This window comes from Sander vitreus, chromosome 8, assembly GCF_031162955.1.
Source record: "Sander vitreus isolate 19-12246 chromosome 8, sanVit1, whole genome shotgun sequence".
NCBI classification, from domain to species: Eukaryota; Metazoa; Chordata; class Actinopteri; order Perciformes; family Percidae; genus Sander; species Sander vitreus.
The window spans coordinates 7,571,460-7,590,318 of NC_135862.1; the positions used below are offsets into that span (position 1 = coordinate 7,571,460).

An 18,859-nucleotide genomic window follows, 5' to 3' on the forward strand; every position below is an offset into this window, starting at 1 on the left:
AAACTAAGCAGGAGTTCTGCATTTCTGCCCACCTTTGATTCACCTGTCACATTCAGGTGGGTAGGGTCAGTATTTTCACCATTGAAGCAGGCTTTAGTGAAAGTGCATTGTTTAAAATACAGTCCTAAGTCCTTAGAACGGACAAATGCAGATACAAATACAAAGGTATCAATGTTGTAACTTTTTTTAAAACTTCAATACAACTTTTTTACTTTTTAAAATATGTATATGTATGTGAATATCACAAAATTTGACTTCTAAACCAAATAACTAAAGCTCAAAAGTGCATTACAACATTCAGAGTTTCTTTACAGACTCACTCTGAACATTATCTCTGAAAACTATGAGCAATACTTGCGTCACAGAATAACAACAGGATCAATAACATCTTCATCACTGCCTGCTTGAATCAGTCTGCGAGTCTCTGGAGTTTTAAAAGGTTTACTGAAAACTGTCTGTTTTCGCAGTTCTTCCAGGTATTGTGGAACAATATTGCGTAGGCGGCGAACAGGGAAGAGCGGTCAGACTGGAGGGCAGGATGATTAGTCACTCCAAGCCCCGGCAGCATGGCCTTAGCAGCATATGAGACATGCCAGCCCAGTATAATGGCCTTATTAGGATAATGGTGGTAGTTACAGGCCTTGTCTTTCTCCAGGTAATTCTATCTATCTGCAAGCTGAATACAATTCAATAACTGCAAGTGTTTTTTGTCAGAGGGGTGCTTTGGTGTAGACAGAGCCAGTACGGGAGCTATTTTTGTTTGTTTATACCACACATAATCCAACAGAAAATGCTCAACTATTATGACTGGCAAATCATCTTTTTTCAGCTCAGTGTTTTCCATTCATGAAATATGTATATTTTGGCTGTTTTTATCCGAGATGATCAATTGTGTGAGCCACTTGATAGGTTCTACAGTTGGCAGGGTTGCTGTGTAAAGGCGGCCAAATCCATAGATCATTCCAGGTCCTCTGTACTCTTTAAAACCAGCATGTTGCTATTGGCTTGGATCTGCTGGGACCTGTTGGCTCTCACAGCACAGTCTAGCAAGAGCAATTTGATCCATCATTTTGCACAATCATGTGTGCTTCAAGACAAGAGCTGATTATGACGTATGGTGTATAATGTGGTCGGTATGAAGCCTAATGTCAGGCCTGTGAAAGTCTCAGAAGAGCTGTACTCTTACTGAAAGTTGTTTTCCCATTCTAACCACCTTTTTGTCCCACATTAACTAACAAAAATGTACAGAGAACCAGTTGCAACAAACTTCACTTGTCTTCATGAGAACTCAACTTAAGGCACCTCATCATGTGGTGTTGCTGGGCATTCTTAAAAATGGGCACTTCATTATGTTAAATACATAATATACAACAGTTTTTATCTATAAATTATGTTTAAATATTAAGAATTCGTTTTCCCAATTCATTGCGCTGTCAAACTTCATCACTGCCTGAATTATGTTCACAGGCAACGTTTTTGAGAACAAAATTGCTACAATTATGTACCACATAAATGTAGCACTTTAAAAGTACTATGGCAAAGATTAGGGAAAGATACTGGTTAATAAATATGTTGGGTCTCTGGTCACTGTGGACTTTTTCTGTATTAAACCAACATCATGATCTTTCCCTGACCTTAAAGGACAATTCCGGTGCAAAATTAACCTAGGGGTTAATAACATATGTGAGTCGAACGCTCTCTGGGACCCTCATTATGCTACCGTTTAAGTGTGGTGCTATTTTGAGCCTTGTTAGTGGTGTAGAAATAGTGATTTACCCTGTGCCCCGAAAGCTAGCTTTAGCAGCTAACCCCCGGTTTGCGGTAGCTAGTTTCAAGCTACAGACACATTCGATTAGCATGAAAGCAGATCCCAGCGAGAGTTCAACTCGATACACATATGTTATTAACCCCTAGGTTCATTTTGCGCCAGAATTGTCCTTTAACCAAGTGCTGTAAGTGCCTAAACATAACCATAAAATGTGTAATAATGCTGTATCACTACACACGGATATTACAGTACAAGTTCGGATATTTGGCAAAACAGATTACATTTGTTGTCAGTGAACATTTAACTGATAAGTTCAGTACCAACCATGTTGGGAATTGCCAGATACGTTAAACAACATTTCCCTTCCCATTTTACTAGAAAAGTTAATCAAGCAGGCACCATGTTTCTTTTGACAGATATTTGATGTTGCAGATTAGTTGTATATGCATGTAATTTCTAGGAGACATGGTTGCAATATCATATATACAGTACCTGGCTGGAGCAGGTTTTAAGGACATACAGTGCGACCTATTTCTGGGCATGTAAACTGTGGCTGTGGCCAGCAATGAGCCAGGCGGGTTGAGTTAGCAGCCACATACTAAAGTCACACCAACAATACTGATGGAAGAAACCTGAACCTCCAATAACAAAATGAAACCAATGAAACCCCCACCCCCCTCTACTCTATTCAGAATGGTACAGTCCGAGTCCCCTCTACAATAATAAAGTCCATTTGAAGCTCTCACTTCCTGTTTGCCAGTTTGGACCCATGACCTGCAGGTAATTTGAATGGGTGCTCATTAACAAACATTTGATTATTTGAATGTATATATATATATATATATATATATAATCAAATGTATTAAAAAAATGAATTGAGTAATTATTTAATTAATGTGAATAATGACAGTATGCACACTGAAATGACCAAAAATGACTTGTGTTAACAATAGGTTAGCATGCTATTACCATATATATGCTTACTATGCTAACATAACTCAGCCACAGAGGCCTGAGCTACACAACTTAGCAACACAACCAGGAGGATGGAATAAATAAATAATAGAAATGTGTCTGGCCAGCACTAAGGCTTGTGAGAACAGTGAAAATGAGGGCCGGGTTAAACCACATACATAAAGTGAAAAGTAGTTTGTCATTATTGTTCCATATTCACATGCAGTAATCAGTTTGTTCCACTTAACAAATGTATCAAATCAGAGTCTCAAAACATTTCTCCATTTAATACACTTATTTTAATTAGAATTCATAGTATTTAGCAGCTTTACCTTATTTCTAAGACACCTGATACACACACACACTATGATGCCTGAAAGCAGTTTTACTGTTGTGTGGACTGAACCTATCACAATTTAGCATCAGTGCAGATTTATGATGCACTTTTCTAATGCACAAACATCTAATTACTTTTCCTTCTTTCACAGGAAGGTGCTGTGGTAGCCCTGTTTAAGATCTGCAGGCAGGACCGCTTCAGGGAGCTCTATGCTCACGCTCTGAGAACAGTGGCCTCCATCTGCTGTGTGGAAGAAGGCATCAACCAACTGGACAAGGTCATTATCTCTCTCGCTGTCACGCACAAATCACAACACAAATTACAACATAAATTACGAAACGTTGAAATAGAAGACACAAACATGAATTAACTTGATATTATACCAGAGGAGAACGAGATAATGAAGGTCAAGATCTTGATAATATCTGACTGGACAACTTAATTTAATTCATTTAAAACAGATACATTTTAGCATGTCTGAAAATATACATTAGCATGAATCCAATATGTTATTAGCAAAGATAAATTGGCCTATTTGTGAAAAAACAAAGAAACATCTGATTTACAACACTGATGATAGGCTTACTATACAGTAGGTCAGGTATCTACTATTCACAAATACAGTTAAGCTTAGGGATTTACTGTGCCTTCCACATTTAAAGGTCCAATATATAATATATTTACTGTAATAAATCCAAAAATGACCCCAATGCGTCATTAGATATTAAGGAAAGATGCTAAGTTGAAATACTATCTTTTCTGACAAAAATGCTAATGCCAGTATTTTCTCCTTTGAAATTTCCGTTCCGTGACAGAATTTCTGTCTGTGTTTTGGCCTGTGTGTTGTTATCATCTGCCCAGTTTGCCAGGCCAGGTTGCCAGATATACCTGTAAAAACAAAACCCAGCGTGCTACAGCTGTAAGGTTAGTACAGCCATGAAAGCAGCAAACAAACAAATGGGATCAACGGAGATAGATTTTACCCAACCTAAAAAAACCTGGGTTGTTTCTAACAGTTGCGTGACTAGAGATGTAACAAACCTCGGGTAAAAACTGGAGATGTATTTGAAAGATGGAGAAAGCTTAGAGCCCAAAAGGACGCAGAGTTGCCTAATTTCCTCCAGAACAGGTAAGCATTAGCTTCAGGCTAATTTATCACTGCTACAAGGGACGGGCATTTCATGTCATTTCAACATTCGTGTACTCACATTGAATTATATAGCTAGAGTACCCGAGTTAGTTATTCGCAAAAATAGTTGAAACACAGCCAGTAAAGTGATCCCGAATGGTCCTGGCTAACGCCGCCATGCTAACCCTGCTAACTGCTAACGTTACCAGAGGACCAGGCAAGCGGGCCACGGCTGTTTACAACATGTAGCCTGTTCAGCGGCCGTAGCCAACAGCGGTTCCTACCGTAATTCTAAGCCTAGGAAGTGTGTCTGTCTGTTGGGTGGCGAGGACAGCGAGGTTGCTGTGTTTTTAGCGGTTCCAACCGTAATTCTAAGCCGAAAAAGTGTGGGTACAGAGCTCTGCGTGAGCACGAGCTTTTATGACTGTCAATATAGCCAGCATCTAACGTTAGCTACTCCGCTGTGAAGTAATGTCTGGCTATGTGAGACAAGCGTCTAGCAACATTGTTGTGGATGCTGCGGTTTCAGCCTGGCAACCTCCGTGAACTTCGATTCTGGGGAGGAGGGGGCGGGGGAGACGACTCTCTCCAGTATTTTGAATTTGTACTGCTGTAACTATTTTAAACACTAGCTGTCAGTATTACATATTGCACCTTTAACATTAAAACATGAAGTATAAATAAAATGCGAATATTAATTTTATACAAATTATTTAGTATGGGGTCCATGCTCTGTCTCTCTTTCAGCTTAGGGGTCCTTGGCCTAAAGACATTTAATACAATTGATTATATATGAGGGGATAATGCCTACTGATTTACAGTAGAGGAACTAATCTGTTTTTCATTGCCAGATGTACAAACTCAATTAAAATGAGGAGGAAAATGGCACATCAGCACTTATCCAGATTTTCTTGCAAAGGAAAAATTGGTATGTTGATGCTTTAAGACAACGAGAGAAAAAAAAGAGAAAGAGAGAATGAAATGACAATAATCTCAACTAAGTACAGTACTTCCAGTAAAATACCTTGGCTCCCTCCAGTCCAGACAGATTATGTTTACACTGATCAGCTGAAGTTGTGACTCAGACAGGAGGCTATTCCTCTACCCAGCAGCAACAGCTCAGTCTATATTCTGTCTACTGTTGTACACATGCAGCCATGCTCTCACTTTCTATGTTATGACTGGGAGGCTAGTTTATTTTCACAGGTGAACATGTGCCAACAATGGCAGCAGCAGCAGGAGGCTGGGCTGCACAGAAACAAAGTGTGTGATTGGGGAATCAAAAGATCAATGAAATGAAGGGTTTCCTTCCTTAAAGATAATTTAAAATATCTCTACATTAGTTTCAATTCACAATACCTTGGTATAATTGCATTTAAATATGATGAAACTGGTGCTAGTTATTACCAAAATGTCTTAAACACTTTTTTGATTACGGTCAGGAAGAGGATACACATGTTGCAGGTGGTTTTACCCTCTGCTACTGCCAGTCCTTTTTCCCATGTGGCACCTTTACATTGTTTAGGAGGCAGCAGTTGACACATACAGCCTATTATATTCCTGTGTTGTTACTTTTTTAGGGAAAAGTTTTGACTGCAGCAGTTCCAGCTGATTATATTTTCATGAATGAGTTCACCAGATTCAGTTACCTCAGGGCAGGGGAACCACCATTAAACTCTCGCTGTATAATTTTAGGATTGGAGACAGTGAGAAAATAGGCATCATACTGTGTACTGTGCTTTTTTTCTGATGACAGGATTATACAGTACACACACAAAAAGATGAATCATGATTTACAGTGTGTCACCGTAGTGCGCAGAGATGAGATCATTATATGGGACCTTCTGACTGCTGAGCTGACAGGTCAAACATTTAGACCTGGGTGACTTCTCACTGTGTGTCTGTGTGTCTGTGTATGTTGTGTGTGTGTAAGGAGCCAGGGAGAGAGAAAGCTAATGATACAAGCTTCTTTGTTTGTCCTTGTTTGTTCTCTATCGAGAATTCAAACAAAGAAAAACAACAGACGCACCTGTGTCGAGCAAGCGAATATAACCTGATTCTGGCTAATAATGATGCCACAATGGTGTCTGTGTTCACATATAGAGCAGCTGGGACAGCATGAATCACCAGAGTGTGAAAACTCTTTGACAGGAACCAAAGTCCGCCCCAGATTAGCAGCCTCGTCCCGGGAGAGAGGCTGTCAGGCATATCTACGCTACCAACCGCTCACCAACGATCGCTCAGGCTTGAGAAACACAACTGTCGCTGTTGAAGGGTGATTGAGAAAAAGGGGCCGGCATGCATCTGCGCTGCTCATTGGTTGATTTAGTATATACTAACTAATACTAAGTTTTATCCCCAACTGGAACATTTTGAACTCAAGACATCTTGAATGGGAAGAGTGTTGCTGAGGAGCACAGCTGCTCCAGATGAACAAAGAAACAGAACCTCCACATGAAGTATGGAGGTCTGCAATATTGAATCAGACTGAAAGTTCAAACTTTGCACCACAATCATGTTTTCATGGGAAAAGCTACATCAGGCTTAATAACTTTAGGCTGCAGTTCTGAAATGTGAAATGAAATTATAGGACATGATTGCATTCTTTTTTTTTGTGATTAACATTTTATTTATTTATTTTTAACACAACACACAAAACATACAATTTGAAACACAAACATACCCCCCCCACACCCAGACAAAAATCTAGAAAAGATGACACAGTAACTACAATATTCAAGACCATACTAGAAAAATAATGACAAAATAGACAAACTTTAAACCAAATAAACATACGTATAAATGACATGATTGCATTGTGAAACCTAAAATGAAATTATAGAACATGATTTCATTAACGTGCAACACACGCTGGCCATGTTGTGTTGCAACATTTGATGTAGCGCACACCAGGCGTGCGTGGCATACAGAAGGAGAAAGTAGTCAAGATAAGGTAGCCTGGATATAGCGATTCGAGAGATGGATGTGACAAAATCACTTTTGTGGAGCATCTCGGCATGTTGATGCTACACTTTTCATGACACGTTGACGTGCGTCAGTCTGCGATGGTGCTCGCTAGTGTGTGTTACCCTTTATCATTTCAGCAGGGCCTCTCACTCTTAAAGGTGAATTATACTGGCCGTTCCCAACCTGGCGCGCGCCATCGTGACGTCAAAATGACGTAGATCATGCCGGTATGCCGAGATCACGCACCACTCTTTTTTCTTCAGCGGCGCGCGACAGAGGGGAAACAGGAAGCATGAACAAGCTCCTGGGCAACCGGATGCCAGGACTCTCAGAGTGACTGCAAGTCTCTCTTGTAAACTTACTGGGTTAAGATGAGTTCTTTTATGGTGAATGAAAGGCTTGATCCGATGAAGTAGGTCATCGAATCAAATCGAAGCACTGACGTCAATGCTGCTGCCAGTGCTGCCGTTGTTTACCTTTTTCTTCTTCTTCTAGTCCGCAGAAAGAGCAAAGTCGGTAGCCTTTCCTCATTAGCGCCACCTCTGTTCAGGAGAAGACTGCAATTATTGTCGCTACCACCAGCGTGGGTATAAATAGTTAGGGCGATTTCATGACATCACATATGCGTGCGCCAGTTGGGCTGCGGTTACTGTAAAACACGCTTTAGGATCCAATCCCTCCAGGGTGCCATATTTGAGGGGAAGAGAGGATTCATGGGGTTCAAAACTCAACTGAGTCAACTGAGAAGAAAAGTGGTCACAGGCTGAAATAAATACTCATGGTATCAAGCAAAAAGTTCCTTTGTCTCCACTGAGATAAGTTGTTTGTGTCGGCCCAGAGAACAAACTAAAAAGTTTGGGAATATCCTATTTTAGGGAGGAGGGGTGGGTAGGGAGGGGCGGACACAGTGGGGGTGGGGGGTGGTGGGGACGTTAGATGAACGGGGGTGTGGAGAGTGGATTGTTCCACGTCAGTGGGTTCGCGATGGCACAGTGCTGCTGACGTCCACGGAGACAAAAATAGGAATTGTCCTGTGAAGCTCAGTGCACTGATGCTCGTCAGCAGATAAGACTGACAGGTGTGGCGGGCTGAGAGCTGACGCTTTGTCTCACTCTGGATGCTCGACTCTAAACTTTAGTTTTTAGGACTGTTGGCTGGTGGTGGCTGAGCATCCACAACATTAATTTGCTCTTTCCCTAAACAAAGGCAATCATGACTGTGATTGAAAAGGAATACAGAAATACACTGTAGGCCTAATACAGAAAACAAAATGGTTCTGATGTATCAGGTAATGGGTTATTCACCAGACATCAATACAATTTAGGTGTTAACCGCCGCCATGGAAACCACAATGTTTATCACAATGTATTTAAATTGATAGTATGGATGATTTCCAGAGGTTGTGCTGATTTTCACACTTACACGTGTGCGACTTGATAAGAACTGCTGTAGAAAGCTGTAGTAAAGTTTGTATGGACTGTGCAATACTGCCCCCAAGTGGAAGTGGCTCTACATCTCCGTTATATACTGAAGCCTCCAATACCAAATCACACACACACACACACACACACACACACACACACACACACACACACACACACACACACACACACACACACACACACACACACACACACACAAAGATGAGATAAATAGGAGGGCTCATGCCCCTGAGTAAACGTCTCCTTCCTGTTCTTCTATAACTCTGAGCTCCTCCTCAAACCCGATGAGGCACACACCCCGGGTCGATGCCAGCCAGATATACACAACTTTCTTGGCCATTTAATCAGAGTAGTGTGTTTTAATTGTGATGGCTTTATAGGCTGAGCTGCAAGTTTTAGCCAAGCTGACACCATGAACACGTAACTGTCTACATACAGTCCGTCTGGAGGGCCAGTGATGCTGCAGATGTTCCGTCATCCCTGCAGTGTTGAGATGAAATGGTCAGTGAGAGTTTAGTTCAGCAATCAGACAGATCCCACTGAAAGTGATCTTTACCTCTACTATTGGATATTTTAATAAATCACCTTGAAGTGATTTTGCATGTTTTACCTCATTTTTGTTTTGACATTTCAAAAACGACAGTAAATTACACACAACTACAAAAAATGTCAGGGATAACACAGTAAAGTCCAAAACGTGTTTCCATTCTGGTCCTGGATGTAAAAAGAATGTAGATGAAGGAGGCCAGGTAACTAATACCATGCTGTACCAACCAGGGTATCCGTGGATCCTTAAAAAGTCTTAAAAGGAAAAAGCAAAAAGTGTGCAGATACCCTGACCAACAACAAACTTTTTTTTACATACCAAATTTCGCATAGGCCATAATATGACCTTGTAAAAATGTGTTGGTTACTCATTAGTTGAATGTGCAAAGGGAACTTTTTACACAGAACCTAAAGGAACACACCCATGTTGTTATTTAACCAAACAAAAGTCGGCAGCACTGGCTCGAGTGGGGTGGGCACATAGACGGTTAGTGTTGACATTCTATTGGTGGGCACGAGTTCCCCCAGCTCCATGAAGGAAGTTTTTGAGATACATTGCCTGCAAACTGCACTTCTTACTCAATTAAAATGTATTAAACTATTGATTGATTGTATTAAATTGATTTCCAACCTTCCATGCAGCCAGTGGATTCTTTTCAATTTTCTACAATATGTAAATAGATTAACAACGACTTCAGATTTGTTTACATTCATTAATGCATTGTAGTGAACATTAATTAGCATTTTATGTCAAGGTAATGCAGTTAGTAGCAGCCAGGGAGGTGGAAGACCCTCCCTGTTGGTGCGTTGTGTGCGCTACACTGATGAAGGCCAGATGGTGGAAAATGTTTGACTTCAATGTCACATTTGACTCAGCTTAAACCAGATCAAAGTGTTACAGCTAACGTGCCCCTTTTGTCAATTCCATGTTCAGGTCAGGATGTCATGTTAAGTGCCAAAGGCTAACATATAATATATACGATACGATGCGATGCGATACGATACGATACAACTTTTATTGTCAGCCAGGGCTGGAATTATTTTTGCATCCCTTGGTAGCTCATATAAGAAAGAGGACACAGACATACATAAGATAAATAACACCAAAGGACATACATGAAACAAATGACATTAACACACAAGTAAGGAAACAAAGCATATATGTATAACAACAGAAAATGACATGAGCATACACACAGACAAGGTCTTGGAGACTTGTAACCCTGAATAAATATTGCACTGGATTTAATGTAGCTGGTTTAACAGTAGAATAGATTGATGTATGAAAGAGTTTTTAAGTCTGTTGTGATTGAAAGAATGAAATCTAAAGCGTCTGTTTGAAGGCAGAAGGTGATATTCTCTGTGCAAAAACATGCAAGGAGTCATTTTAAATGTCCCTGGCCAGTCTAAGCATACTATTATTGTGAGCTTCCTGAAAGGAGTGTGCTACAGGTAGTCCTATAATCTTTGAACAAATTTTAATTTGATCAAATAGCTTTGTTTTATTTTTAACTGATAGGCTACTCAGCCAAGCAGTGCTACAATAGAGTATGATACTCTGAATTACTGATGTGAAAAAAAGAAATTATTTGGCTACTAGCTCCAAAGGATCTCAATCTACAGAGAAAATGAACACGCTGCTGAATTCTTTTGCAAATAAATTATTTATGAGAGGTCCATGAGAGGGCTCTTTATGTATTTCCCATAAAGATGATACTGCTGTTATTGCTGAAGATTTTAAATGTGGGGACTAGGGCTGCATGATGCTAGGAAAATATGCGATAAAGTTGTTAAATGTCGCAATAACGATACTACTTGCGATAAATTAACAGATATTAAAGCGTACTCAGTTCTGCCTTTCTGCTGCTTTCAGTATTCTGCTAAAATACAAGACATTGCTTGTTGAATTTAAAACAAATGAAAGGAAATCAATTCCAACATTATTTTAATAAAAGACTTGGACATTGAATTAACTTTAAAAGGCACCACTAAAAAATAATGACATTTTAATGTACAGTTTTCTACTGATATTTTCTTTCAACTAACACAAACAGTTTCGGAGCGTCTTTCTTGATATGTCACAGCCTTTCACAATGTGGTTATTGCACCTGTTGATACATCGCGATGGCGATAAAAAAAACTATATATTGTGCAGCCCTAGTAGGGACCTGAGCAGGTCCCAGTAAATGTCTCCCCTAAATGTAGAAACATTACTTCCTTGACTGTACTGTAAATAACTAAATGATAAAAAGTACACCAGCACGAGGTAAAATACTGGAATGCACTGACCATCTTTTTACAGTGTAAGAGTATCCCAGGTTGTTTCCGGTAACATTTTCTCATCTATCTAAAACAGATGAATAAATGATAAAACGGCACCTAATGTGCACTGTATGTTGTCTGACGTGTAGGTGGATGGGATCCTGTGTCTGGCTGACATCTTGACTGATGAGAGCAGTGTGGAAGCAGCCAGGGCCGAGGCAGCGGCGGTCGTGGCTCAGATCACCTCACCTCACCACACGTCCACACAGCACCTCGCCAGCTTCCTGGAGAGCATGCACGACATCGTCACGGCACTCATCAGTGAGTGGGCCTGACACTGATAACGTAGTCTCGCATTGTCCCTTTACATCTCAATCTACAAAAGGTGCAAACATAACATAAAACCTTTAAACAAGTATAACAAGTGATCCGGTTGCCAAAGGACAACAAACTGGAGCAAATAATGCGGTAGTCCATCAAAGCACTTCATGGTTTACCTTCTTTGCATTACATGTGTTGCTGTGTTATGTCATAAACACTGGTTACTTGTTCTCTCAGAGTTGTGCGAGAGCGCCTCCTGTGGTGAAGTATTCCTCCTGGCATCTGCAGCCTTGGCCAATATCACCTTCTTCGACAGCATGGCCTGTGAGATTCTCCTACAGCTTAACGCCATCCACATCCTGCTGCAGGCCTGCAGAGACCGCCAGAGAGTCGACACACCCTACTCCAAAGACCAGGTACACGTCTGCCATTAGCTGTTATTTCTCTCAAAGTAGATCAAAGTATAAAAAAAATAAAAAATAGAAGTATATAATAATATAGTCCATCATATGATTTATGGAGAAAAAAAAATCATAATCATGATTACTTTGGTCAATATTGAAGTCACAATTATTTAACACGATTCCTCATTGACTTTTGGAAAGATGTTGCAATTATTGAACTTAAAAAAAGTTGGTACCACTTTACTTGAAGGTATCTACATAAGAGTGACATGACACTGTCATGACACATGAACCCTAACCCTAACCCTAACCATAACTTGTCATGACAAAAACCAAATGACAAGTAATGATAGAAGCGTTATGTCATAAACGTTTATGACTTGTTTATAATGTTTATGACACGTTCATGACAGTGTCATGTCACTCTTATGTAGATACCTTCAAGTGTAACCAAAAGTTAAACAAATCAACAGTGAAAACATCTAGAACTCTGAAATTTCCCTTAATACTTTCCCCATTTATTTTTCCCATTCAGAACACAAGACAAACTAGGAGTTTACTCGCAAAACGCCATGTGCAAAATAATCGCTCTTCTCGATTACTCTGTTTCTGTGATCATTTCGTTATTCTTTATTGTTTTAATCTCAGGTGGTGACAATCTTGGCAAACCTGTCGGTCTTAGAGCAGTGTGCTTCTGAAGTCCTGCAAGACCAAGGTAATCTATTTTAAACGATATTGATTATAACATGTATTGAACTACTCACTAATACCAATATGTTGATGTACAGGCAAGATAAAGCAGTGTAATTCTTCTTTAATCCTCAAGATGTCAGCATCAGATCATATTTGTGAAGTAGCCTGGACGCTTTTAAATAAAACGTCAACCACTGAGATTTGCTTATATGTGCAACTGGACAACTGAAATGCATTTTCTTTTAAGATAATTTTTTGGGGCATTTTCAGCCTTTATTTTGACAGGACAGCTGAAGACATGAAAGGGGGGAATGACATGCAGCAAAGGGCCGCAGGTGGGAGTTGAACGCTGGCCTGCTGTGTTGAGGAGTAAACCTTTATATATGGGCGCTCGCTCTACCAACTGAGCTATCCGGGCGCCCAACTGAAATGCATTTTAATGTTGTTGTTTTTCATTCCTTAATCACTATTTATTTTTTCTGCTGTTACAAGCGAGTCCATTCTATATAACATATTCCATTGCCTCTATGCTTTTATCCATGTATTGTAAAAATACATGGATAGATACACATTTTCAGTACAGGCCTGGTACATTGTGTCAGAGCCTCTGATTGATACCATGTATCAGTAATATTCTTTGTGGTGGAATTTCCGGAAACACCATATTGTGGTATGGTGAGACTAAAGGGAAAGCTTAGACAACATCAGGTCATTAATAGGTCACAGGTCAGGGGACGAGAATATTGGGCCAGTCTCTAATAACCAAACCTCTTCATGTATAATGGTCTCTCTACACATTCAGGGAATCTAGGCAGCTGCATTATAAGGGAATGTTTTGTCTCAGGACTGTCTCCTTTTGGAGGTCGGTGGGCCAGCCACACTTTAGCATACTTCCAGAGAGAGAGCGATAGGCTCAACTAGGCTTTAGCATCTGTGTTTAGGCGACTGCCACATCTTTGTTTCCCTTAAAGGTTCAGCTAAATGTAACGCCTCCAGCATGAGTTTAAATACACCTTGTGGAAGACAGGAACTTCAGAGAGTTGAGACGGCACTGCACAATAACACATCGTGGTTAAACTGTACTGCCTACCTAATTGTCTCCTCAATTGAGTGTTCATTAAATGCTTCTTTGGAAGTCCTAAGTCTCCCGAACATTTTTCACGTACCTTAAATGAGTTTTCCCTTAAAATTCTTCACCCATTTACTTTTTTCGATGAATATAGGTCCCTCAGTCATTTCCAGATAAATGTTATGGCTTGCTTTTGCGAGTCTTTATAAAATTTGATCATAGAATAAGTAGGCAACTATTTATTCTTTAGAGCAGTAGTGGTAGTGTGCACATCCCAACCGGTGAGGTGCAGGGCAAAATGGGGCTGGATACAACTGAAAAGAATGAGGTGCCTGCTGCAACGTTTTTTTCTTTAACAATGCGCACAGTGTATTTTAAGGTCAGTTTGGTATAATTTTTGTCCTTTGTAAAGAATTTTGTGTAACCACCTGAAGACTGACTGTGCTGTTTTTATCTCATCTCTTTCTTTTTTTGGATTTTGCTTTCTATAACGGCACTCTTGGTCTAAATCCTGTCTGACGGTGATGTGCGTAATGTCTGGCTCATTTCTAATTCACCTGAGCACTTTGTTGTGTCTGGGTCTTGTGTAATTTTATGTAAGTTTCAAACCAGTTTGTTGGGTTTGGTTCTTATGTTTGTCATTGCTTGTCTGTTTCCTGTCTTCATTTGTTTTTATTGTGTCTTTTACTGTAGCTTCGGTACCATGTTTCTTTTCATGACTGTGCTGTTTGTTGTATTGCTGTTCCTTTCCATCCTCCCTGACACCTTTGATTCTTTGGATATGTCATGTAGGAATAGAGCGACTGCTGCTGCTGCTGGGAGAAAAGCCATCCTCCGGCAGTCCATCAGAGGGCGCTGCCTGCGAGCGTGTTCAGCAGAAAGCTGCAGTCACTCTGGCCCGTCTGAGCAGAGAACCTGACGTGGCCCAAACAGCCATCCAGCTGAAAGGTAGTGCAGAATTCCAGTTGTCTTATAACACTTTATTTTTTAAATTAAAAAGTACTGTTGACAAATGAAACAACTTGAGGGAAACAACATGAAAAAAGTGCTGAAAAACAAGTGGTAAAAAGAAACTGTGTACACAGCGACACAGAATATTTATTTATTAATGAGAATCAGCTTAGCCAACCCAAAGCATGCTGTAAATTAAATTGAAAGGCTGCTTAGGGCACCACAGCCACCAGAGGGCTCCTCAAGTGAAAAACTTTTGTTTTTGTCACAATTTACCGCTATGTATTTAAGCAACCTATATCTAAGAATAATTTTATCGTATGCGTTTCTTTGTACAGCTGACTTTGATTGACTTAAGTACATTCAATCATGATTTGGGCTCAATAAAGATGTAAGCCAGTTGTGAGATAGGATAACATGACTTAGAAGTATATATATATATATATATATATATGGATCTAGTAAGTAAAATTACAGTACCGCTGGACCTTGAGGTACTCCATTTGTAATTAAAATCAACAAAACAATGAACTAGACATGATTCCCTGATTATGCATCTTCTTTAAAGTTGAATATTGAATTACTTTAAGGAGGAAAAAAAACGTCTTACAAGATAATTTCACAGGCCAGAGGTCCTTGTCCTAACATTAGACAGAAAGCGTAGCTACAGTGCCGTTACAGTAATTTCCCGGCTGCAATGACGGTGAAAGGCTCTGAGAGTGCAAATGTGGAAGACCCAAAAAAACGCTGACCAATCAGGGCAGACTGGGCTTATATACAAGTTTTTCCTTGCCACTGTCGCATTTACGCATTTATGCATGCTCTTGGGGGGAATCACTGGAATTGTTGGGTCTTTGTAAATTATAGAGTGTGGTTTAGACCTACTGTATCTGTAAAGTGTCCTGAGATAATTCCTGTTATGATTTGATACTATAAATAAAATTGAACTGAATTGAAAAATTATTTTTGGGAGGGGCTGTTAAAGAGACAGGCGCTAAAACGGAGCGTTTCAGACAGACAGTGAATACAGGTATATTCAGACAGAACATTTTTTGAACATTAAAGTATATTAACATGTTCTAGTAGAAATACAAGTATGAACCTGAAAATAAGCATTATGTGGGACCTTTAAGTACAAGCACAAACTTAAAGGTAACGGAAACATCCCTGTTATTTTGCGAATGTTCTCAGCATTACAAAAAGTCATTTTTTTATGAATGTTTCCTGTACACAACTGCTCTCTCCGCACCCTATGTTAATAGTTGATATCAATGTCTAAGAATGGGACAAGCTTGTAAGTGATTTTTTTTTCCTCTGCTGTCTTTAGCTGTTCCTCGTCTTATTGAACTGTGTCGCTCCCCTACTGAGAGAAATAACAGCGACTCAGTGCTGGTCGCTTGCCTGGTAGGTATATTTGTTTGTGTGTGTGCAGACCCGTAGATAGTAAATGACTCCATGCCCCGAAATACATATATATAATTCAAACTGCCTATTTCAGCCTTGCCTCTAAAATACTATGCATTTCCATCTGCTATACTTGCTATACAGTACATCATTTGTTTAAACTACGGGCATTATACCACAGGCCTGCGTGTGTAACATCAGTGCACCAAATGACTGTCCAATTTAATAACATCCACAGGGCAATATCTGAAAATGTAAAATATATCAAAACATCAGTATCTTTAAGCCATGTTGATATAGCTGACCAGTTCACATCATCTCAAACCTTGTATGTTTAAATATGTACATATCATGAATATTATCCCTGCTTGCGCTTTATCACTCTCTCATTCTGGTCATAATTACTAAAAACAGATGTTAGGGCCGATGAGGGGATTTGAAGCCCATTATGGTCAGGAGCCTAATTGGGCTGCCTCGCTGCGCTGAGAAAAGCCCTCCTCTTCACTGTGCCCACACTTGTCAGTGTCTATTCAAATTAATGTGATTCTATTTTATCCTTTTAGCCAAGGGTCAATTACAGCATTTGTAGGTGTTGGAGTTTTACTTTCAAAGGATGCTGAGCGTTCACAGATCATTTTGTAATCTTTAGATTGAATAGGTTTCAGACGTCACACATATTACTATATTACATGTGCTATTGAAATCATGGTGTGTTATTGAAACAGGTCTGGTCGGACTGCATTTAGTATAGTATCACTACAGTTTGTTATTCACTGTAAACCTGCAGACAAATAGTTATTTTTAAAACATTTTACCACAATATGTAAACCGCATATGTATGTACATGACTTGTCATGTATGTGTTTGCATAAAGCAGTACAGCAAGACTTTAATATGTGAGGATGCATATGTCTGTTTTTTTTTTTGTGCATATGCATACTGTGTGTGTGTGTGTGTGTGTGTGTGTGTGTGTGTCTGTCTGTGTGTGTGTCTGTGTGTGTGTGTGTGTGTGTGTGTGTGTGTGTGTGTGTGTGTGTGTGTGTGTGTGTGTGTGTGTGTGTATGTCTCCAGGCTGCCTTGAGGAGGCTGGCAGCAGGGTGTCCAGACAGCATAGAGGCAGCCGACCACCAGCAGCTGATCAAACCGCGGCTAGTCGACTCTTTCCTGCTGTGTTCCAACATGGAGGAGAGCTTTGTATGACGGCCTGCACAGCGAACACAGCTACTGGAGAGCTGAACTCATGTACAAAATCATGTACATGTACCGTTGCGTGACACAGAGAGGACTAATGAGCAGCTTCACTCCAGAACATTGCATCTATTGCCTGACTGGAGCTTTGGTTTGTCACTTGAGAAGATTTGTCATACTGGACATCAAGAATTTGGGTAAAAGGAGTGAGACTGCAGCTGTATGGTGTCAGTTTGAATGGATGCAGAAGACATCTGTATGTAAATGTACATAAATGGGTTGCCTAGTGCAACTCAGTGACCACATTAAATGCAATGAATGTGTACAATGTTCTAAAAAAAAAAGTTATTTGTTTATTTTATTCCGCTGGGGATTTCATATCAGTAATTTTATCAGTACTTATTTTCTACAATAGGGTGCTCCATTTTGAAAATGAAAGAACCGGTTCTGGATTAAAACCCTTTTTACTTTATGTCGCCACTGTGCAATTTATTTGTGCAATGTCTGAAGATATTGTATCCAAATCGTGTTGGCAATCTGAGAACAGAGAAATATCCATTGAGTGCATATTTTATGTAAAATGTCTCCGACACAAATGATCATCTGAAGCATTTAGCATTTGTAGTACCGAGATGTTTGTCTGGTGAAATTGTTTTATTGTTCATACATTTTTTTGTGCCTTTTTTTTTCAATTATCAGCCACTTTATTTTGACCATTTACAACTAAATTATTACAGTTAGATTAACTATTACATCTTTTCAGTTTGTTCTTTGAGTACCTTAATTGACAGGGCACTATTAGTATTTAAGACTTGACTGAGACATGTGGCAACATGATTCTATTTTTCCTGGTGTACAATATATTGTTTGTTAAAGCTCATTGTATGGCATGTTGAGTTATTGTTTTGAACTTATTTGCCATTAATATCAAATATTATATTTGCCACTGGAAAGTTAATCTATGAAAATGGTCTTGGATTTGAATACAGAAATACTTTTTATTTAAAGACAATTACCCTTATTGTATGCCATGCATGGAATAAAGGCAATCATCTGTCTAATGTTCAGTGTGTGTCATTCTGGTGAATTACTGTCATATCACTAATGCTCTGTCACAAAGCTGTATGCTTCAGTTGTACATAAAGCAAAGCCAGTACAACTTACTCAGAACACGGTGAGCCCATCAAAACACAGAGATAACAAATAATGTATCAGCTGACAAAACAAATCTAAGGAAAAGTATAATTTAAAGGGTAATAACCGTTTAACAATTTAAAGGGCCACAGACTGCTGCATTGTAACCGTATGGGGCAAATGTTCATCGTCCGTTTGGTCCACTAAAAGTGCTGTTTTTGCCACTAAAAGGCTCAGATATTCTAAGTGTCTGACAAAATTATGGAAAGGATCCCTACAGAGAAAGGCCT

At 39.6% G+C, this 18,859-nt stretch overlaps 1 protein-coding gene across 1 annotated transcript in view; it reads left to right on the forward strand.

Annotated features, from left to right (window-relative positions):
* The window catches only part of insc (INSC spindle orientation adaptor protein), a 60,429-nt gene extending 41,939 nt beyond the window's left edge, over nucleotides 1–18,490 (forward strand). Inside the window, exons 7-13 of the mRNA XM_078256558.1 lie at nucleotides 3,211–3,336; nucleotides 11,555–11,726; nucleotides 11,964–12,142; nucleotides 12,779–12,845; nucleotides 14,685–14,840; nucleotides 16,171–16,247; nucleotides 17,319–18,490. Of these exons, the coding sequence (XP_078112684.1) occupies nucleotides 3,211–3,336; nucleotides 11,555–11,726; nucleotides 11,964–12,142; nucleotides 12,779–12,845; nucleotides 14,685–14,840; nucleotides 16,171–16,247; nucleotides 17,319–17,447 (906 nt within the window). The 3' untranslated portion in view covers nucleotides 17,448–18,490. The remainder of the gene's footprint in view (nucleotides 1–3,210; nucleotides 3,337–11,554; nucleotides 11,727–11,963; nucleotides 12,143–12,778; nucleotides 12,846–14,684; nucleotides 14,841–16,170; nucleotides 16,248–17,318) is intronic.
* Nucleotides 18,491–18,859: the final 369 nt, after the last annotated feature.